This window comes from Nicotiana sylvestris, chromosome 6, assembly GCF_000393655.2.
Source record: "Nicotiana sylvestris chromosome 6, ASM39365v2, whole genome shotgun sequence".
Classification (NCBI taxonomy): domain Eukaryota; kingdom Viridiplantae; phylum Streptophyta; class Magnoliopsida; order Solanales; family Solanaceae; genus Nicotiana; species Nicotiana sylvestris.
This window is the reverse complement of record NC_091062.1, coordinates 112871794-112895800: the sequence shown is the minus strand read 5'-3', so window position 1 is coordinate 112895800 and position 24007 is coordinate 112871794. Positions and strand designations below refer to the sequence as shown.

The 24007-nt window shown below is 37.5% G+C and overlaps 1 protein-coding gene across 1 annotated transcript; it reads left to right on the top strand.

Annotated features, from left to right (window-relative positions):
- The first annotated feature begins 251 nt into the window (after positions 1-251).
- LOC138871114 (uncharacterized) lies at positions 252-827 on the top strand. The gene is made up of 2 exons (XM_070148970.1): positions 252-557; positions 654-827. The coding sequence occupies exons 1-2, from the start codon at positions 252-254 to the stop codon at positions 825-827; spliced, it is 480 nt and encodes a 159-aa protein (XP_070005071.1).
- The last annotated feature ends 23180 nt before the right edge of the window (positions 828-24007 follow it).

Sequence of the window (24007 nt, the reverse complement as noted above, 5' to 3'; positions counted from 1 at the left end):
TTCATTCCTATGTGTACTACCTATTCTTCAGAGCGGTTGGTAGTGATCTATATCTGGGAGATTGTTCGTTTGTATGGTGTTCTAGTTTCCATCATTCGGATAGAGGTACTCAGTTTACCTCACGGTTTTGAAGGGTCGTACAGAGCGAGTTGGGTACTCAGGTTGAGTTGAGCACAACTTTTCATCCTCAGACGGACGGACAGTACATACGTACTATTCAAATATTGGAGGACATGTTGCGTGCTTGCGTCATGAATTTCGGTGGATCATGGGATAAGTTTCTACCGCTCGCAGAGTTTGCTTATAACAATAGTTTACAGTCGAGTATTCAGATGGCTCCATATGAGGCTTTGTATGGGAGGCGGGGTAGATCTCTAATTGATTGGTTCGAGCCCAGTGAGGCTAGGCTATTAGGGACTGATTTGGTGCAGGATGCTTTGGAGAAGGCAAAGATGATTCAGGAGAGGCTTCGTGCAGCGCAGTTGAGACAAAAGAGTTTTGCCAATAGAAAGGTTCGAGATGTGTCCTACATGGTTAGCGAGAAGGTTCTGTTGAAGGTTTTACCCATGAAGGGTGTCATGAGATTTGGGAAGAAAGGGAAATTTAGTCTGCGGTTCATTGGGTCTTTTGAGGTGCTTCATGGGGTTGGGTAGGTGGCTTATGAGCTTGCTTTGCCGCCCATCTTGTCGAGTGTGCATCCGGTATTTCATGTTTCTATGCTCCGGAAGTATATTGGAGATCCCTCTCATGGTTTGGACTTTAGCACAGTTCAGCTGGATGATGATTTGACCTATGATATGGAGCTAATAGCCATTTTGGGACGTTAGGTTCGAAAGTTGAGGTCAAAAGATATAGCGTCAGTGAAAGTGTAGTGGAGGGGTCGGCCCGTGGAGTAGGCTACCTGGTAGACAGAGCGGGAGATGCAGAGTAGATATACTCACCTATTTGAGGCTTCAGGTATGTTTTTTGACTCGTTCGAGGACAAACGTTTGTTTAAGTTGGGGAGGATGTGACGACCAGCCCAGTCGTCTCATGAGTACCGCTCCATTTCCTCCATTTCAGCTTCTTTATGCTTCGTTATCCATGTTTTGTGGTATCGGGTTGGTCGGATTGAGTTCGGAATGAGTTTTGTGAAGTTTGAGACACTTAGTCTCTTTTAAGAAGGCTTAGGTTGGAAAAGTCAATCGGATGTTGACTTATGTGTTAGAGGGCTCGGATATGAGTTCTGATGGTTCGGTTAGCTTCGGGAGGTGATTTGTGACTTATGAGCGTGATCAGAATGGGTTGTGGAGGTTCGGAGTAGACTTAGGCTTGAATTGGCGAAATTGATATTTTGGCGAATTCCGGTTGATAGGCGAGATTTTGATATAGGGGTCGGAATGGAACTCCGAGAGTTGCAGTATCTTCGTTGTGTCAATTGGGATATGTGTGTAAAATTTCAGGTCATTCGGACGTGCTTTGGTTGGGTTTTTGATCAAAAGCGTATTTCGAATTTTTTTAGAAACTTAGGCTTGAATCCGATGTGATTTGGTAGAGTTGATGTTGTATGGGTGTTTTGATGATTGGAACAAGTTTGAATAAGGTATTGGGTTATGTTTGTGCTTTTAGTTGAGGACTCGGGGGTCCTCGGGATGATTTCGTGTGGTTAACGGGGAAGTTGAAGTGTAATTGCAGCTGCTGAAGTTTTGTTGCTTCTGGTGTTTTCGCACCTGCGGTTTGGGGACTGCAGGTGCGGCGCCGCATATGCGTTGGATTGTCCGCAAAAGCGGATCTTGGGAAGAATGTCTGGAACCGCAGATGCGGTAGAGGGACCGCACCTGCAGAGTCGTAGATGTGGCTAGTAGACCGCAGATGCGGTTTAGGCTGGATTAATGAATTTCCACAGAAGTGGAGTTTTGACCGCAAATGCGGTACCGCAAATGCGGTACCGCAGATGCGGTGGGTGTGCTGCAGATGTGGAAAAGCCTGGGCAAAATGTATATATTTCTTCCTTCGCGATTTTTGAACGGTTTAACCATTTTTAAACTCGGAATTGGAAGCTTTGGGCAATTTTGATGAGAGAAATCAAAGAGACTTCATTAAGGTAAGGATTTTGGACCTAAAACACACTACTATGGTAATATTTCATGGATTAAGGCTGCAATTAAAGGAATTAAAAGGAGGCCTTAAATTGAGAATTTGAGGGGTCATTTGAACTCCGATTTTGGTACTCTTGATACGTATAGACTCGTGGGGAGATAAGGAATCTAATGATGTGAAAATTTTTGAGTTTTGAGAAGTGGGCCCGGGGCTCGGGTTTTGATAATTTCGGGATTTTTGGTATTTTTCGATTGTTTTCACTTGGGCTTCATTCCTTTAGCATATTTTGACGCCGTGATTCTGATTTTGAATAGATTCGACGTGAGTGGACGCTGATTCGAGGGGCAAAGGCATTGCAAAGTAGTATTTTCACCGGTTTGAGGTAAGTAACCATTGTAAATCTGGAACTGAGGGTACAAAACCCCGATAGTTGAATTGTTTTGATAAAAGCGGTGGCGCACATGCTAGGTGACGAGCGCGTGGGTGTGAACCGGTAGGGATTGCGACCTGATCTGTCCCGTAGCGACTACTAAGCCGAGTATTTGATTTGGAAATACTATGTTATTCCGTATTTTGGATATTTATACTATATTATGGGTTGTATGCCATGTTTGGGGCCTTGTGCCGACCTGTAGAAACCCTTGGTGGCATTTTGATTGTTTTTCCTCACTTTACTTGCTAAAAGCATATCCTCAGTCGTGTTTTACCTATTTAAAAGCTAAAATTGGTTTTATCGCTTTACTCCTAATTGTGAGGATTGTTTGGGCTGAGTTCCCTAATTCATGTTGTTGTGCCCGAGAGGTTGTGAGGTTAAAGACTGAGAGATGTTGAGAACTCAATTGTGAGGATATTATATGTATATATTATGGATCGGGCTGCATGCAACATCGATACTTATATAGATCGAGCTGCACGCCGCATCGATATATATATATATATATATATATATATATATATATATATATATATATATATATATATATATATATATATATATATTGTATCGGGCTGCACGCCGCAACAGTTACTATGATTTCTATTATTATGAGATATAAATGAGCTGAGTGCTGAGAGTGAGTACTGAGTGACGAGAGTTGAGTCACGAGTGACGGAGAGGCTGCCCGAGGGGCCAGATTTTGAGTGATTCCTTGCTCGAGAGGCCTTGTCATGATGTTTTCACTGATTTCATTTTCTTTTAAATAAGCCTCTGTTTGATATAGTGCTAAGTAATTGGTTCCAAATGTTTAAACTGGAAATGTGGTTTTATAACAAAAACTGATTTTTGAACTGTAAAGATGACATGTTATTTCGTTGGTTATTCCGTTATGTATTTTTGAACTTCTCGTCACTACTTTCAGACCTTATTTACTTTAGTTACTTACTGAGTTGGCGTACTCACGTTACTCCCTGCACCTTGTGTGCAGATCCAGGTGCCCGAGCAGCCGAGTGAGCATTATTCAGCTGGTTCAGTTTTTTGTCGGGGATTTCGAAGTAGCTGCATGGCGTTCGTAACCCTGTTCTCTCCCTTCTATCTTGTTATCTTTTCAGCATTTTCTAGACTATCTATGTAGTAGGATGTTCGGACTTGCATTAGAGGCTCTAGACTCGTGACACCAGATCAGTTGGGCTATGTAGTTTATTATTATTTTGCCTTCCGTATATTTTCTGTCATTTTAAACATTTATTATGAAATCGGTGTTTAAAACTCGTGTTGGAAATGTTTTCTTACTAATGGAAATGGGTTGTGGTTAGTGGACTGGTTGGCTTGCCTAGTAATGGGATAGGCGCCATCACGACCGGTATTTTGGGTCGTGACAGTAGTATGCTTTATGTGCATTTTAAATTTATCATCGTGATTGTGTACACGTTTGCGTGACATAATAATGATTTTTAAAATAAATCGAGGTATGCGTTCGCAACTTCGACCAAACTTTCTCTCTTTATTTGTGGACACGTACGCGTGACATGATTTTTGACGCGCCAAACTAATGGGTACACATGCGTGTGACCTGTTTTAAGATAATTTCTTAATTAAAAGAGGCAAACGCACATATGTTCTAAATGAATAATTAAACAATTTATTTAAGCCAAGTATGATTAAAGCGACCATGCTAAAACTATAAAATTCGGGAATGCCTAATACCTTCTCCTGGGTTAACAAAATTCCTTACCTAGATTTCTGTGTTCGCAGACCATAAATAGAGTCAAATTTTCTCGATTCGGGATTTTAAACCGGTGACTTGGAACATCAATAAACTATCCCAAGTGGTGACTCTGATTTAAATAAATAATCTTATTGCAATCAATGTCACTTTAATTGAAAAAACTCCCTTATATCCCCCTCGGAAAAAAGGAGGTGTGACAGCTCTGGCGACTCTGCTGGGGACAAGAACCCAGAACTTCTGGTTCAGGGTTCAAGAATTCGAGCTTTTTAATATTATTTTATTTGGCTTTATTTATTGTTAATATTACCGTATTTTTATGAACCTAATGTGCTAACTGTTGTTTATTTACCATTTCGATATGGTTAGAATTGTATTAAAATGTCTTCTTACGCCACCCCTCTGCGACTTCTAAAAATGGTGCACACGTTTGCGTGGCCCACTTTTTCTATTAGAAGTTATACCAAATAGAACGAGGCTGGGCCAGCAACAAGACCAAGTAGACTTTCGTGCTCCCAGTACGTTGCTCCCTCTTCGGCTCGAGTTGTCCGCTCAGGTAAGCCAGGTCAAGAACACAACCCTAGGTTTAAACGTAGAATAACATAGCCTCATGCCGGATCCCTAGTAGGAACTTTTGTCTGCATCATGTGCATTTGACTTAGGGGACTCAACATAGGGGTTGGGTCCGTCTATGACAAGTGTACCCGAAATGAAAGACTATTCTGATTCATCTTATGTGCTATTTGTACATTTATTTGCTTCGGCTTGTATGTTGACATGCTAGGAAAATAAAATCAAGAGAAAAACTAAGAGTTATGTAGGAAGGAAATTGTCACGACCCAAATCGATGGGCCGCGACGGACACTCGATACCTTACTCAACCGAGTACCAACGTAACGTATCTTTCTTATTACATCATCATATACACATGACATAGAAGCCTAATAGGCCAACATGATCCTTTATAAACTCAAAACATAGTCCGACAAGTCCGTACAATCTTTTACGTATACGACATATGTCTACAACCATCTAAGAATACATAAATGTCATAAAGGTCGGGACAGAGTCCCGCCATAGCAAACAATACACGTCTAAATCATACTAACCAAACGAGCAACTCCGAAGCAAATGGAGAGCACCAACGTCTTCCACCGAGCTGATAGCCTACTTGGAGGACTCTCTACCTGTCTATCGGGACCTGCGGGCATGAAACGCAGCGTCCCCAGGCAAAAGGGACGTCAGTATGAATAATGTACCGAGTATGTAAGGCACATAAATAAATACATAAGAGACATGGAAGACATATAGAGTACATGACTCAACCTGTAAGTCTGAATAACTTAGTAAATCATAAATTACTTTTAGCATCATGCGTATGCATATAAATGTCATGTCGTGCATAGGTACATGTTTCATAACATCATCAGCCTCTAAGGGCATCACATCATATCATATCGGCCATTGTGGGCAAAATCATCATCGTATACCAGCTGATCAGGTGGTGGTGCGTATATAATTCCATAACCTTTCCTATATCCCATATACGTATATATACATACATATATACGCATATATAACGCCGTTTGAAACATATTTCAGCCACTGTGGGCAAGATCATCATCATATACCAGCTGATCAGGTGGTGGTGCATATATAACGCCGTAACCTTTTCCCATATCCCATATACATATATTTACTTATATACGTGTATATAACGCCATATGGTCATGGGTCAATGCACATTTATGAAATGCATGAAAAGTACATTAATAAAATCTTTTGGAATTTCATAAGACCATTTTGTCTTTGAGCAATATCATAAAGTAAACTCTTTTCAACTTTCGTATTTTTTTTTTGAGACGCATAAACATATGATAAAATATTATGACACATGGAAATTCAAGAACATAGATACCTCTAATACTTTTATGAATAGAGTCATTCATGAAATTTGTGTATTTGCACGTTTCGTTCGTATCATATGGATCATGCCAAAATAAAGAAGGGATAGTCTTAACATACATGGAGTAAGGAAAACTCCGTATAATATTCTTGAAGATTGCACCGTACTCTTTGGGAACCGTAAAATTTTACGTTGCTACGATTCTAACAATTTTTGTTGGAAACCTTTGTGGATTGAATTTAGAACCCCAAAATCGGATTGAATTTTTGCTTCTGTCTTTGAATCCTTGAACGAACAAAGCTCCAGTTCATTGAATTATTTGGAAAGAATCAAGCTTCTGCTTTATGAAGCATTTGATCGAACTTGGCTTTCGAAGCAATTTGAAGCTAGAAAATGGTATATAGGATTCTTACTTGGTATTGAACGTTTATGAATTTTCTTGTCCAAGTCTTAGTTCAAATGAAAGACAAGTCTTTATTCCAATGGAAAATAAGACTTATAACAAGTCTTGTTTTGTAATTCTCACATTACCTTAGGTAGCCACCTAAGCATTTTGGACTCTTAGTCACTTAGTTTGGTTAATTTAATGGCTGCCACGTTTTTGGCAGGCTTATCTCTCTAAGACTTCAAATAATCCATCACCACTTATTAATTAACTAGGTAATGTCCCGTTACCCGGTAATTAACCAATTACCAGCAAAATTGAGAATTACTACCACTTACTTAAAATATTAGTCACTTTTCACATACCTTATACACCTTACTAGTTTGGTCATGTGGTACCTCGCATAACACTAGTCCATAAATACTGTGTATTTTAGCTCCGGCCGTATTTTACCCCAAATTTCCAAACTTGGACAAAATTCACTTTCTTTGACTTGCTCCTCCTTTCACCTTCATGAATTTACTAATCGCTTGTGAAATAGAATAATCCTAATATTCTCCAAATAATCTTTTACTTGGACTGTTGTCAATTACCTTACGACAAATTCAACGTACAATACTACAGGGTGCAACATCTTCGTAACTTAATACTGCGAAGTGTGGCATTACCGTAATGTAATACTGCTGGGTAGAACATTGTCGTAACTTAATACTGCTGAACGTAACATCATCATAATATATTACTGTAGAAGGTGACATCATCGTAACATATTGCTGCAGAGCATAACATTGTCATAATATAATACTACGGGACGTAATATCGACGTAATATTCCAGGGTGTAACATCATTCCCCTCTTTGGAACATTCGTCCTCGAATGTTCGCTAATGCTCTTATCATTTTCTTAACTTATATCTTCTGAACACTTTAGAACTTTCCTTGCTATCTAGGCGACTGTTCTGTGAATAAGTCCAAAGTCTAGGACATCCCCCCATAGGCCTCCTTCTCACACCACAACTTTTAGTCGGATTCCTTCCAATCTCGTAACCGTTGCTACCTTTCATCATGCAGCATGTATAGTTCTGATCTTGTAAGTGTGCCTAATCTCTAGGCTTCACATGTAGAGCTTGATAAGACGTCCCTTTGGGTCTTTATGACTATACTGAAGTTCTTCGCTCGGTACTTGGTTGAATTCACAAATATTGTTATATCTCATTGCATAGGACCGTTTAACCATCCGTATGAATTTACTGCCATAACTCTTACTTTAGTTTATCGTGGCTGAGGTCTGCTACCAAATCCCAGCTTACTCTCGTTGCTCATTCCATATATATAAATTTAAGTCCTTTAATGTTTCCTCATTACTGTTTAACTTTAGAATGACGGTCTAATCTTATCTCATACTTTGTAACTTTTGTCCATCCATTGTTGATTCACCTCAATATTGATCTACAATGTGTTGTTGATAACTTAAAACCTCTTATGTAATCACTAGGGCCTTGCGTTGATTGTGAAATATTTGAAGTGATTTTTCTGATCCACCTAGGGCGATACTATACTCCCATAACGGTATTTCATAGCATTCTTGTGTGGCTTACCTTACGTGGCTATTTTAATTTTAATCCCGTACAATTCGTGAAATCCTCTTCAAATCATTACTCAATCGAAGGTACAAACGTCATTCTTTATCCATCACAACTTCAACCTCATTCTACTACTAGGGCAGTATTCCATTTCTTCTAAATGCCATTAGTCTTAGACCCCTTTGAGTTCATCCAGGCTATACTGAGCTTTGTATACCTTAGAGAAACCATAAGCTCTTCTTGTTTTCATAGGCTTAATCGTGAGGACTTATCCATTCTCGTCGCCTTCTCACTCGCCCTTTCTTATCCTTATTCCCGACTTCCTAAAACCTTGTCGCTTTACCATACTTTAATTTTCCACTTACACATATCCATTTATACTATTCGCAACCTCCTTTCAACGTGCTTGTATCACAGATTTCCTTGTGTTATTCTTGAACATCAAGCGAGATATCATATCATCTCTAACTCTTATTTACTCTCTTAACTAGACCTCTCGATACTTAGAAACTGTAGGTTGGAAGATATGCCGGTGAAGATGCTGCTATCATTCTCGGACATTGAATCCTCGTGCTTCTGGGCCTTTTATCTAAAGTATGGACTATTTACGATCTTCTTCCTATGAGTAACTCATACGTTGTTCACCTTTACCTTACTTACCTTAAAATCGCGCATCGTATCATCTATCTCTTTCCTGACCTTCCTTCCACCTGGATGTAACTCACGTCCATAACTTGAAGCTCTATTATAATACTCGTACCTCTGGTATATACACAATCCGATGGGAGCATCGTACTGACTTCTTATGAGGCTGGTACTTCTTCTAACTGGATTCCTTATAGAGCCATTATATATTATGGTTGTTGTGTTATTTCTCTTAAACATCTGATTTTAAGAGTGATTCTGTCATGTTCTCAAGCACAACTTTTATAATTTCTCTAGGTCCAATAATCAGGCTCCTAATTTACTTAGGTGATGTAATTCTTTAGTTTCCTTTTCCTTCTGATCGGCCTTTACGTAGGCTTAAGCTATCTTCCAATCCATGGCTCATGGTATCAGTTATTACCTTAGCCTTTCATGGGTGTTATGGAATATCCATGATACAATCTTCTAACAATTAAATCCTTTGTCTATTCCCTGGGCTCAATTCTTTCTTTTAGCTTATACCGGAGTTTTCTATGGCTTTATGACTGTCAACAAATATATTACCTGGATAATGCTCCGAAATCTTGAGTGTATCCATAACGTACTAATTCTGGATCATCGAACAAATAATTCTTTCGTTCCATCTTAGCTTTCTTTCAACGTAAGCTATTACTTTTCCTGGTCTTTCTGCCTCTTGTTGCGTCCATACTTAGCTTATCTTAGTTCCCACACTTGCCAGAGTTTTCATACAACTCATATGATATCGAATATTACTTTTAATTCTTACTTCCCGTTCATTAGCCGCGATAGGTACCAATTTCCTTTGGAATGCTTACAATGTTGTTGCGAGATTGTTGTTACACGACCATTTCCTCTTTAGGTCGTTGTGCTTAGGTTGAAGCCTTCTTTCTTATCTCCTCAGCTAGTCTTTCGTTGTAGTATTAGGGAGAACCCTCGACTCTCGTAAAGCTGTGAGCTTATTACGGCCTTTTTTTTGATATCCTTACTTTCCTATAATCATCCGTAGTTGCTTACTTTCATGCCCTTGTGCTTATATGGTTGCTTCTGAACTGATATTTTGACTGCCTTTCCAGTGGCACTTTTTTTATCCCCGTAACACTCATATGATACCTTAACTACCCCGAATCTTGTTTGAATATATCTCAAGTATTATAATGATATTCTCCGAGGCTGAATTCTCCATGTTGGGTTTTACTATGTTTATCTTACACGCTCTGATGACTCGTCTGTAACCGCCTGTTTAGCCATAACTAAGATCTTCCTGGACAATTACTAACTACTCGTTGGCCCATTCTCATATCAATATTCCTCGTAATCTTTCTTGGGTTATTTGCTTTGTTTTAACTTATGTTTCGTACTGGATCCTTAATTATCAATAACATCTTGGGAAGGAGCCCTTAGTTCTTCTCTTTGACGTCGCGTTTGCATAACGTTCTAGAATCGTAGCATATCTGTAGTATTTGGATAAGTTCAATCATATCACTTTCTCATTTTTATCGCATTCTTCCTTTACCAGTCCATAGTCATTAGAACCACTTAATTCTGACTTAATGTCACATTTACATCACTCCATATTCCCTCTTTAGGGGTGTACTGAGAGTTTGAGCTATGACGACCATCCTATAGATGTTTTACCTCTTCATCTTTGGCGTCTTTCTCAACATCAATGATCCTTACTTGCCTTGCGGCAATCCTTCTGTACAAAGGATGACAAATTCCCTTACTCGCGAGGGTGACACTTAATGTGACTGGTACATACAGTCCTTTAAGCTTAACTTTGCTAACATTGCTTGCTTTAGGGAAGCGTCTTCCTGAATGACCATTCTCTGAATTTCTCATGAATCTTCTTCTGTTGTCAATCCTATTATTGCCGGAACGCGATCTGAAATTCTCATGATGCTGACTATTATCAAATCACTCAGTCCCTTGCTCATATTTAGTTTATCTTACTCACCAGTCCATACTGATTTCTATTATCTACGGTCTAACTTTTCCTTTTATTAATCACGTTAGAGTCGCAAATATTTCTCGAAATGGGGATATGACTGTATGGCCTATACTTTTTTGTTGTCCTAAGGACTGTCACCTCTCGTCTCTTCATTCACTTGACTATAGATTTTGTAATATAGTCATATTTTGATCTACCGTTGTCCTCCATGTAACACATCTTTCTCATTATACTTCATTAACTCTTTTCTTATTTCTCGCTAACATTTATGTCAATCACTTTATTCTAAAAACTCAAACAAGACCTTCTTTTGCTTTTAGCTTCCCTTTGCTCCATCCAGTGGCTCTTCAAATTGCTTAACGTTCTTGCTTTACTAGGGACGCGAGCCATACTAAGGTAATATGCATCCCTGCAAGGCTTATAGTGCATGTCTTTGTAGTACTCATATCTGGCTACACTATTTTAGAGTGTACCATCTGGGAGTCTCACAAGGAGATCTACTAGCACACTTGCAATATCTTTCGGAAATATCAACTAACACAAATAATCCATTCACCATTTTGGTTTACTCTAACCCCAGCCAGGTCCTGATGTTCCGTCCTTTTCTTAAACTACACCTATTAGCCCCATAGGGCATAACTGAGATGGGTACGGCAAATTGCACATACCTCTGTTACTATTGAATATAAATCAAAAATCTTATGTTCCTCTGCCTCAATTATAAATGTTGTTAACCTTTATTAGCTGGGCACCTTGTACCCTTCTTCTTCTTGCTTCTTCTGCTTGTTGAAACTTGTATTTATCTTCTTAATCTCTCATTGTCTTTCACCATAAAGATGGATAGACATTCTTGCCCTAAGGGTTCTTATCAGGAAGCTTACACCTTTCAGTATACCCATGATATACTAAAGACCTCACATTTACTTATCGTAAGCATCATACAATAATCCAATTCCTCTCACTCAGCTCTTCCACAATTATCTCTCTTTCCAACCTACTTTCTAGATGTAGGTGTTATCTTATTACGAATAAAATACAATTTTGAAATTTGAATCTTATAAGTGAGCTCTATCACAAGATCTAGAGTAAGAAGAAAGAGTGACAGTCTTAAATGCCCTGTAGCCTCCTGCTTATAAGTGTGGTGCACGACACACCCATAATCAAGACTCTACTAGACATGGCATGGAGACTCACTAGGACAGAACTGCTTCGATACCACTTTTGTCATGACCCAAACCGATGGGCCGTGACGGGCACCCGGTACCTCACTCAACTGAGTACCAGCATAACGTATCTTTCTTATTACATCATCATATACACATGACATACGGGCCTAATAGGCCAACATGATCCTTTATAAACTCAAAACATAGGTCCTACAATCTTTTACATATACGACATATGTCTATAAGCCTCTAAGAATACATAAATGTCATAAAGGTCGGGACAGAGTCCCGCTATACCTAACAATACATGTCTAAATCATACTAACCAAACGATCAACTCCGAAGCAAATAGAGCGCACCAACATCTTCCGCCCAACTGATAGCCTAATTGGAGGGCTCTCGACCTATCTATCGGGACCTACGGGCATGAAACGCAGCGTCCCCAGGCAAAAGAGACGTCAGTACAAATAATGTACTAAGTATGTAAGGCACATAAATAAATACATAAGAGACATGGAAGACATACAACGTACATGACTCAACATGTAAGTCTGAATATCTTTGTAAATCATAAATTACTTTTAGCATCATGCGTATGCGTATGAATGTCATGTTGTGCATAGGTACATGTTTCATAACATCATGAGCCTCTAAGGGCATCCCATCATATCATATCGGCCACTATGGACAAAATCATCATCGTATACCAGCTGATCAGGTAGTGGTGTGTATATAACGACATAACATTTCCCATATCCCATATACATATATACGCATATATAACGACGTTTGAATAATATTTCAGTCAATGCGGGCAACATCATCATCATATACCAACTGATCAGGTGGTGGTGCGTATATAACGCCGTAACCTATTCACATAACCCATATACATATATTTACATATATATGCGTATATAACGCCATCTGGTCATGGGTCTATGCACATGTATGAAATGCATGAAAAGTATGTTAATAAAATCTTTCGGAATTTCATAAGACCATTTTGTCTTTGAGAAATATCATAAAGTAAACTCTTTTCAACTTTCGTATTTTTTTCAGAGACCCATGAACAGATGATAGAATATTATGACACATGGAAATTCAAGAACATAGATACCTCTAATACTTTTATAAATAGAGCCATTCATGAAATTTGTGCATTTGCACGTTTTGTTCGTTTCATATGGATCATGGCAAAAGAAAGAAGGGATAGCCTTAACATACCTGGAGTAAAGAAAACTTCGTATAATATTCTTGAAGATTGCACCGTACTCTTTTGGAACCGCAAAATTTTACGTTGCTACGATTCTAACAATTTTTGTTGGAAACCTTCGTGTATTGAAATTAGAACCCCAAAATCGAATTGAATTTTTGCTTATGTCTTTGAAGCCTTGAACGAACCAAGCTCCAGTTCATTGAATTATTTGGAAAGAATCAAGCTTCTTCTTTATGAAGCATTTGATCAAACTTGGCTTTTGAAGCAATTTGAAGCTAGGAAATGGTATATAGGATTCTTATTTTGTATTGAACGTTTATGACTTTTCTTGTCCAAGTCTTAGTTCAAATGAAAGACAAGTCTTTATTCCAATGGAAAATAAGACTTATAACAAGTCTTCTTTTGTTAAATTCTCACATAACCTTAGGTAGCCACCTAAGCATTTTGGACTCTTAGTCACTTAGTTTGGTTAATTTAATGGCTGCCATGTTTTTGGCAAGCTTATCTTATCCAAGAGTGCAAATGATCCATCACCACTTATTAATTAAATAGGTAATGTTCCGTTACCCGATAATTAATCAATTACCCGCAAAATTGAGAATTACTCCCACTTACTTAAAATATTACTCACTTTTCACATACCTTATACACCTTACTAGTATGGTCATGTGGTACCTCGCATGACACTAATCCATAAATACCAGATATTTTAGCTCGGGCCGTATTTTACCCAAAAATGCCAAACTTGGACAAAATTCACTTTCTTTGACTTGCTCCCCCTTTCACCTTCATGAATTTACTAATCGCTTGTGAAATAGCATAATCCTTATAATCTCCAAATACTCTTTTACTTGAACTGATGTCAATTACATTACGACAAATTCAACGTACAATACTACAGGGTGCAACATCGTCGTAACTTAATACTGCGAATTGTGACATTACCGTAATCTAATACTGCTGGGTAGAACACTGTCGTAACTTAATACTGCTGAACATAACATCATCATAATATATTACTGCGGAGGGTGACATCATCGTAACATAATATTGTAGAGCATAACATAATATAATATTGCGGGACGTAATATCGACGTAATATTACGGGGTGTAACAGAAATAAAGCCCGGTTCTGAAAACTCCGGTATTTGAAATTTTCCCGAAATTCTGCTGAAATTTTTCAAAAAAAGCATTGCAAAAAAAAAGAAAATAAAAAAGAAGGAAAAATAGTCATTTCAAAATGAGTCAATATCATATTTTTTTCAGTTATGTCAAAACGACCGAACTATGCGGGTCTAATTCTCATCGAATGCGAGATACGTAGGCAAACTTCATCGGTTCCGGCCCCCAATTTTCAAAAAATCCAAAAATATTTTCCTCGACTTCCTTCTTTAGAAAAGTCTTTTTTTGAGACAACAATTTTCAAAAAAATCCAAAAATATTTTTCAGTACTTGCTTCTTTAGAAAGTCTTCCTTTTAGACCCCAATTTTTGAAATTACAAAAATATTTTCTTTTAATCTCTCTCAAAATCCAAAAATATTTTCATTCTTCTTTCGAAAATTCTAAAGAAAATTCAAGATTCAAAAAAATATTTTCTCTTTTCTTTCGAAGTATTTCTTTCATAAATTCAACATAAAAGTCCAAAATACAAAAAAAAAATTCTTATGTAGAAGTTTTTCTTTTGAAATTCCAAAACAAAAAACAAAAAAAAAATATTTTCTTCTCATTCAAAAAAGTTCAAACCAAAATTCAAAAATATGTATTTTTTTTCTCCTAGAAGTATTTCTCCAAAAAAATCAAAAAAAAAACAAAACCAAAAGCCAAAAAAAAAATCAAAATCCAAAAAAAAGTTAGTTTATTTACTTTATTCCTGATCTTCCCGAACTACGCAAGATTTGATTCTTGTTCCCACATGATACGTAGGCAACCCACATCAGGTTCGACCATATGATTTTGAAAAAACAAAAGAAAAGAAGGTAACAAAAAAATATAGTTGATAATAATAAGGACCGACTGAGTCCATTCTAATGTGTCTTTTATTTTGAATTGTAAAGAAAGTTTGAGGTGGTCGGTTTGTGGTAAGCTGGCAACACATGATCCAAGGGAAAAATGTCATTGACAACTGATATCGAAGCTGTTACAAGTGCTCAAGAAACTCAGGGTCATAGGGTTCAACAAGAGTCTACTGTGGTTGAGGAAAATAGAATACTGAAATAGCAAATGACCCAAATGTATCAAGCATGGGCCAATAGCAAAGGACAGCCCTGTCATGAGTCACAATTTGCCACCCAGCAAGAGCAGTACCACTCTCCTTAGTACCACTCGTACTTGTTTGATCTTCCTGCAAACATTGAGAAGCATGCCCGAAAGATGGAATAGGAAGAAATGACCCAAAGAGTGAAAAGCTTAGAACAACGGTTGAAAAACATGCAAGGGTTGGCAGGTCAAAAGAGTATTGCCTTCAAGGATCTATGTATGTTCCCCGATGTCCACTTGCCGCCTGGTTTCAAGACTCCAAAATTTGAAAAGTATGATGGACATGGAGACCCCATAGCCCACCTGAAAAAGTATTGCAATCAACTAAGAAGTACGGGAAGAAATGAAGAATTGCTAATAACTTATTTTGGGGAAAGCCATACGGGAGTAGCATCCGAATGGTTTATGGATCAAGACACGTCTCGCTGGTATGTCTAGGATGACATGGCACAGGCCTTTATCAAACAGTTCCAATACAACATTGATATTGCCCCAGACCGTAATTCCATTTCAAACCTGAAGAAGAAACCAACTGAAAGTTGCTGGGAATATGCCATTAAATGGAGAGAGCAAGCAACTAGAGTTAAGCCACCCATGGATGACGACGAACTAATCACTGTCTTTCTTCAGGTTCAAGAGCTAGATTATTTTCAAAACATGATGTCTGCAGTGGGTAAATCCTTCTCGGAAGCAATCAAAATGGAGGAAATGATTGAGAATGGTCTTAAGATAGGCAAAATTATAAGTCAAGCAGTTCTCAAAGCCGGAACTCAGGCTGTCCAGATTGAATCTGATAATTTTACTGACATAAATAAGAAGGACGAAGAAATCATAATGACATTAGGGTTGAGAAGAGGTCCTGGCAGGGCATCTCGAAGGTACGACCAGCCTCGTCAGTTTTCCGATGATGCTCGTGAGCACTAGTATCCACTTCAGAACTCACAATACTCTATCGCTCCACCTCAGTATGTTGTCCAGCCACCAAAACACCCCAGAAGGCAAGCACGAGCATCACAAAATCTCCACCAGCCTCTACAAAATTTTTAGGTTCCCTATAACCCACATCCAAGCCAGAGGAATAAAGGGGAACACAGGTTGAAAAATGATTTTACAATAATAGGAGAGTCCTATGCAAGCTTATTTGAGAAGTTAAAGCATTATGACATGATTGCACCCATTCCTCCAAATCATGTAGACCCACGTGCAAGAAGATTTGACCCTTCTAAAAGGTGTGAATACCATTCTAATGTCCATGGGCACAATGTCGAAAGCTGTCGGGATTTGAAAAGAGAAATAGAAAGGATGAACCAGGAAAAGTTGATTATGATCCAAGATATTGACACCCAGAATATCACGCAGAATTCTTTAACTGAACACGATGATGCACACTTTGTAGGGATGATGCGTGGTGACATGAAGAATGAGAATCCTCTAGGAAACTTGCCGACTGAAATTGGAGAAGGCCATGGTGATTCTGATGAGCAAATTTTTGGCTAAATGTCAAGCTTAGCAATTGAAAAGTCATTCCCTCCTCACTAGGAAGGAATCTCGGTAGCTTGTTTTGATGTTTTTTCTATTATCTGGGTTATTTCAGGGTTGTGATCCAGATTTTATTTGTTTGATTGAGTCAAACCCTTCTATCCCTCCATTCTATCTGTGTGAGTCTTGCCCGTTTGTTCTGTTGATATTTTCATTATTCGGGTTATTTTAGGGTTGTAACTCGGATCTTATGTTGGTTGTCTTGTTGTCAAATCCTTTCATCCTTTATTCAATAAAATACAATTTGTCCTTTTGTTTCATTCTGTTACTAGTTCTTTACTCACTAGTTATAATGACATGAGATGCGTGCGGAAATTTTGGCCAGATCTTAAGAATTGATTTAATATGGAATTGGATAAAAAACAAAAAAAACACTTTTGAAGATGAATAAAGAGTTGAAATACTTTAAAATTAAGGTCGAATAAAATTCACCTTCAAATCATTGTGAAGATCGGCCTTGAGGATGTTTAATCAATTGAAGTCTGTTGGAAAGTTTGACATTAGGGGATGAAAAATGTTTTGTGACCACGACACACCAAGAAGAAATCATGTTCGTCAATGTTGTGATCACGAAAAGATACTATGTTTGGCGTTTTCGAGGTTGGGAGGCCCTTTTTCTGCTACCCAAATACTTTATACCCTTTGTCACCCCTTTGAGCCTGTGTTATTTTCTTTGACCACCCTCAAAAAAACTGGGGTAATTCTTAGAAAATTCAAGTGAAAAAAATGAATAAGAAAAAAACTGTCAAAGGTCCATGCACCCAGAAAATAGAAGTTGGGGCATTTGTTTGGAAAAAAACAAAAAAAAAGACAAAAGAGAAAAAAAAGATAAAGAAAAAGAAAGAAATATGAAAAAAATATATAGTTAGGTTAGATGTTTGAACTACGTTTGACCTGATTCATTAAAAAAAGGATATGTAGGCAGCCTCACGGTTCGGTCTAACCAAATAAGAATTCAAAAAATAAAGAAAAAAAAAAAGAAGAAGAAAATTCCAAAAATCTCCAATAGTTGAAACTGGGGCAAAGATTTTATTTCACTTTTGAAAGAGTCGATTCCAAGAGTTGTAAGTCTACAGCCCCCTTTATTTTGAGACTATCTTGAACCTTCATGACGTCCTTTCTTTCCAACCCTATCCAAAATCCTTTCAAATAAAGACTTCCCGATAGGCCTTCAAGAATGCTAAGAGAAGAATGCAATGACCAACGGTTGTCGCACAACATAGAACACTATCAAGTTAATCAAGAAAGCAACAGAAAAAAAAGAGCCTTGCTAGTGAAAACCTTCACGGGCACTGTAAGGTGACGGTAAGGAGAGATGAATAAATGAGAGAGACTTATTGGTAAAAACCCCTCGGGGCACCACTAGTCGAAAGTGAGTAATGAAGCTGATGCAAAGAATTGGCACGAACAAGCCCGACTTCAAAGGTCATAAGAATGGTAAAAGGGAAGATTTGGTTAGTTTGATAGATCAGGTCGTTGAGTCCAAAATGCATGTTATTATCATTAAGGCTAGTTAAAAAAAATCTTCCTTCTGTCCTTCTGACAGGGGCATTTCTTGTTAATACTTGTTTCTTTGCATCATTGAGTCCTTCACTTGGAGTCAGTCCTTCTCAAAACAAGCAAGAAAAGATTTCAAAATCTGCTACCAGTTTTTCATTTGTACAAAGTAAATTTGGCCAGCAAACTCAGTTGCTACTGTCAACATGCCTTGAGGATTCATGCAAAGGCCCCACAATAGACTCTTGTCAGCCTACTTGGCACAAGCAAAGATAACTTGTGATTCTCTCTGACAGACAAATTGGTCGAAAAGCAGGAAGTCATTCAAAATATCAGAAAAGGTCGTTTAAGCAAAGATATTTAGTTGGGACAGGGCTGTTTGAGTTGCAGATACAAATGGTACTGGGTGTGAAACAATTAGGGTTGACGCAGAGCAAAAGTCTCTTGAAACCGACTCAAGCTGATTGAAGCAGAAGCCAAGTTGCCCAAGGCTCAAGGCCACAAATCGACCACCATTTTCAAAACTGAAAAATTTCTCTTTGTATGAAACAGGAACAAAGCAGTGCAAGGAAACTATTCAAAAAAAAAACAAAAAAAAAACAAAAAGAAATAAAAAAAAAGAGAAGAAAAAGAAAAGAAGAGAACAGCCGACAAAGAGAAGTTTGTCAAATCTTTGCCTTTATTTGTCTTGCTATTGTGCATAAAATCTTGCCATTGATCTTCACATTTTTTCCTCCTAAGATTAAAAGTCCTAGTTTGATAGATTTTTCTCCCAATAAAAATCTTAGTCTGATGAATTTTTCTCCTAAGTCTTTCTCCTAGGATCAAATCTTAGACTGATGACTTTTTTCTCCTAAGATTGAAAATCTAGTCTGATGCATTTTCTCCTAGGATAAAAATCTTAGTCTGATGAATCTTTCTCCTAAGATAACAAAAAAATGACCTAATCTGATGAACATTCTTCTAGGATCAAAATTTTAGTCTGATAAATTTTTCTCCTAAAACAAAAGACCTAGTCTGATGAACTTTCTCCTAGGATAGAAATCTTAGTCTGATGAATCTTTCTCCTAAGATACGAAAAAAAAAGAAAAAAAAAAGACCTAGTCTGATGAACTTTCTCCTAGGATCAAAATCTTAGTCTGATGAATTTTTCTCCTAAGATATAAAACCTGGTCTGATGAATTTTCTCCTAGGATAAAAATCTTAATCTGATGAATTTTTCTCCTAAGATACCGAAAAAGGACCTAGTCTGATGAACTTTCTCCTAGGATTAAAATCTTAGTCTGATGAATCTTTCTCCTAAGATAGGAAAATTAGTCTGATGAATCTTTCTCCTAGGATAGAAACTTTAGTCTGATGAATCTTTCTCCTAATAATAACAAGAAAAAAAGAGGACCTAGTCTAATGAATTTTCTCCTAGGATCAAAATCATAATCTGATGAATCTCTCTCCTAGGATAATAATTTTTTTAAAAAAAAAAAGAAGAAGAAGGGAAGTCTGGTTTTGAAAAAAAGAGGATCAATTTTTAGTTTTCTTGAAATCAGGGATCCTGCCTGGAGAATAGGGTCAGTTTTTACTTTAGTCAAACTTCGTTTATAGTTTTTTGCAAGCTCAATCTTAAATCTAGGAGACGCACTTCCTAGTCTGGGTCATTCAGGTTTTTTTTTAGCAGACACATTTGCAAGTTGAAGTTTTCTTGGTTTCACTCACATGAGATGCACATCCTAGTCGAGTCTTTAATTTTACTCTCATCACTGCATCCTTCATCAACAGCTTAGGCGATTTATAGCTTTGCTAACAACTCACATATATTCCTGGTGCAAATTGGGACAGAAAAGTTTCTTTTATTTTGTCTATTTTGTAGTAGTAGCAGGCACCCACCTGGAGAACTAGGGAATTCGTTTCGGAATTATTTAAAGTTTAAGTCAGTAGCAGGCACCCATCTAGAGAACAAGGGAAGTTATTTCAGAATTAAATTCAAGTTAGAAGTAGCAGAAGCTCGCGGCAAGAATGCGAGTCAACAATCCGAGATGACCAATAAAAGTTGTCTCAATCAAAAAAAATGAAAAAAAAAGAGAAAAAAGAGAAGAAAAATAAAGTGAATCCAAATGCAGAAGCAGAAAAAAAAAATGTAAACTACTCAAGACATGGTTGAGGTCATGAGCGCTACATGTCCGGTCTTGATCCAAAAAGTTGAAGGAGAATGAACTAGCACATGCAGCTAGCAAGCGTCAAGGTTCAAATCTACCGTCCACATGAAGAACCATTCAAGACTCAAGATTAAGCTTCAGAAGACTCATAGATAAGAATCTTGTAACTCGTAGCTGATAGGCTTAATTAGTTTTTTTTTTCAGTTTTGATTTTTTATGCAATAACGGGACCGCGGACCAGAACCTTGACGGAACCTCACTCGATCTCGAACTCATCACTCCATCATTCTTCTTGAACTACATGCGACCTGATTCCCTTATAACCCGGGATATGTAGGCTGTCCAAAACCAGGACTCGATTGCACCTTTTTCTTTTAGTTTTTTTCCTCTTCTGAATAACGATATGGTCAAAATTTAGTCACATGGCTCACTTTATCTTTATCCGAAAACTCTTCTTGTTTCCAAGGAAAAAACGACAGCTATGAGCACCTAATATTTGACCATATTTGAATTTTCACTCACTTTTAAGTAAGTAAATATATTTATTAAGTTTAATCTTCATATTTTAGTCTTTATTTCACTTTTTAGTAGGTTTATTTGATAAAATTAAAAATCATACAAAACAAAAGTCGCATTTTTAGAGTTGTAATTTTTATTCTTCCAAAGGAAAGAAAAAATTCAAAAAAGAAATAAAAGAATATATATATTGTTTCCATATAGTTTAGTTTGATTCCTAAGTTAGAAATTTCAACAAATAAATACTGAGCAGTTATTATATTTATTTTAGCAGTAGTGGTATTTTATTTTGTTCACTCTTTATCCATTACAAAGAAAGAGAAAAAAGGTAATTTTAAAATAAAAGAAAGAAATCAAAAGAGAGGGGTCCACCTTTCAAATTCTTTAAATGGCTCTCCGTAAAATTTTAGTCACGGCATTTTGAACCTTTGATATTTTCTTGTGACCTTATCTCTTCTAGGAGCCTTTTCATTTTGTTATTTTTTTATATATTTTTGACCAATCCGTGCTTTACACATAATTCCTTTGTCCATTCTAACAAACCGAGATGCACAATTCACACATCATACAAATTTACATTCACAATCTATATTTACCCATACACATTTAATAATACATGGAAGAAATCTTTTTTGTTATTATCTTAACACACTTTTCCACGCACTCATATACTGCACATGCCACCATCCATATCCATCCACACAATAATAACTGCACAACTTTTCCTCCAAGCAACTCTCCATATAGAATCACCAAGGCAGAGAACAGAAAACAGAGAAGAACGAAGGGGCCGGGGGAAAAGAGAACAAGGAAAAGGGAACAAAAAAGAGAACGGACAGATCTGGGGAACAAAAATACAGGGGAAAGAGGGATTTGCACAACAAAAAATGGGAAAGGGGGCTGGGCAGATTTCAGAAAATACACACAAGGCCACACACAAAAATATAAAAGGGAACAAAATAAGGAGTGGAGCTGGATATAAATTAAATGAACGAGCACCTTCCCTTGACCAAGCTTCAGCCACTTCTAATTTCCAAGAACGACAACCTCCCAAAACCAAGCTAATCCCTCTTCACCCTACAACAACCTGCCCTCCTCTATAGCATAAACGAAATGAAAATGACGAGAAACAGAGGGGAAAGTGGAGCGAGAAAAAATCGAGCATAAAATCGAGATTTGGAAAAAAAAACGCAACCTTCTTCTTCATCAAAGATCTAGCTCTAAAACCAACCTTTATCAGTCAGAAATCAGCTTTCAAACTCCATAAACACAGCAGTTTGGTTTTCTTCACCATCGATTCTATTTTTCGTTCGCGGTTCGTCACATTTTTTGAGTTCAAAGCTATCAAACAATTGAATTTTAGACTTATTTGAGGTTTATTTCTCCCTTTCCGCTATTATTTTTGGTTAAGGTCATGCTTTTGTTTTGATAGCCTCGTTAATCATTATGTGTTCTGTTTTATTAATCGTTTGAGTTTAACCTTTATTCCTCTGTTTTGAAATGTGTCCTATTAGTATTTGGTTTGTTCAGTTTTGTTTCGCTAATTGTTGTTTATATATAGTTTGGTTTAATCTTCTTGGATAGATTTTCATGACTAAATATGAGGTTGGTTTCCCGATTCATTGCTTCACTAAGATATAGATGTTTAATGAGTGTTGATAAAAATTTTGGTGACTTCAAGCATCTGGCAACACCTCAAATGAAAACTGACGTGTATAAAATGTAGTCTAAATTAAAGTTAAAACAAAATAAAGTTGAAGAATTGAAATTGCAACACCTAAGTGTCGCATGTTTCTAAAAGTTCTTTTGGCCGCACAATAATTTCAAACTTAGAAAACTAAATAATTTATGAACATCGTAGTATGCTTTATGCGCATTTTAAATTTATCATCGTGATTATGTACACGTTCGCGTGACATAATTATGATTTTTAAAATAAATCGAGGGATGTGTTTGCGTAACTTCGACCAAAATTTCTTAATAATAATAAAGCGTTATTAATTGTGGACACGTATGCATGACATGATTTTTGACGCGCCAAACAAAAGGGTACACGTGCGCGTGACCTGTTTTAAGATAATTTCTTAATTAAAAGAGGCAAATGCACATAGGTTCTAAAATGAGTAATTAAATAATTATTTAAGCCAAGTATGATTAAAGCGACCGTGCTAAAACCACAAAATTCAGGAATGTCTAACATCTTCTCTCGAGTTAACAGAGTTCCTTACCCAGATTTCTATGTTCTCAGACCATAAATAGAGTCAAATTTCCTCGATTTAGGATTTTAAACCGGTAACTTGGGACACCAATAAACTATCCCAAGTGGCGACTCTGATTTAAATAAATAATCTCATTTCGATCAATGTCGCTTTAATTGGAAAAACTCCTTTATATCCCCCCCCCGGGAAAAAGGACGTGTGACAAGCAGTAATAGCGTTTGAGCATTGATATGTTCCAATTGCTTGGAACTTGTTTGCCTTCCATGGTACCGAGCTTATATGACCCTTTACCGATAACTCCGAGGACGTGGTATGGTCCTTCCTAGTCCGGGCCTAGCTTCCCTTTATTAGGGTTTCGAGTGTTTAGGGTGACTTTCCTTGGGACTAAATCCCCGACCCCGAAATGTCGGAAATTTGTTCTCCTGTTATAGTATCTTTCGATCCTTTGTTTTTGGGCGGCCATTCGGACCAGTGAAGTTTCTCGCTTTTCATCTAATAGTTCGAAGGCTGTAGTCATAGCCTTGTTGTTTGACCTCTCGGTGGCATGTCAAAATCTGATGCTCGGCTCTCCGACCTCAACCGGTTTGAGAAAGTCGGCTCTCGGTGGTATGTCAAAATCTGAGGCAGTCATAGCCTTGTTGTTTGAGAAAGTCGTCTCTCATGTACTTGGTTTTGGAGTTGTTCGTTATGCTCACAGCACTTCGGGCAACATTTCA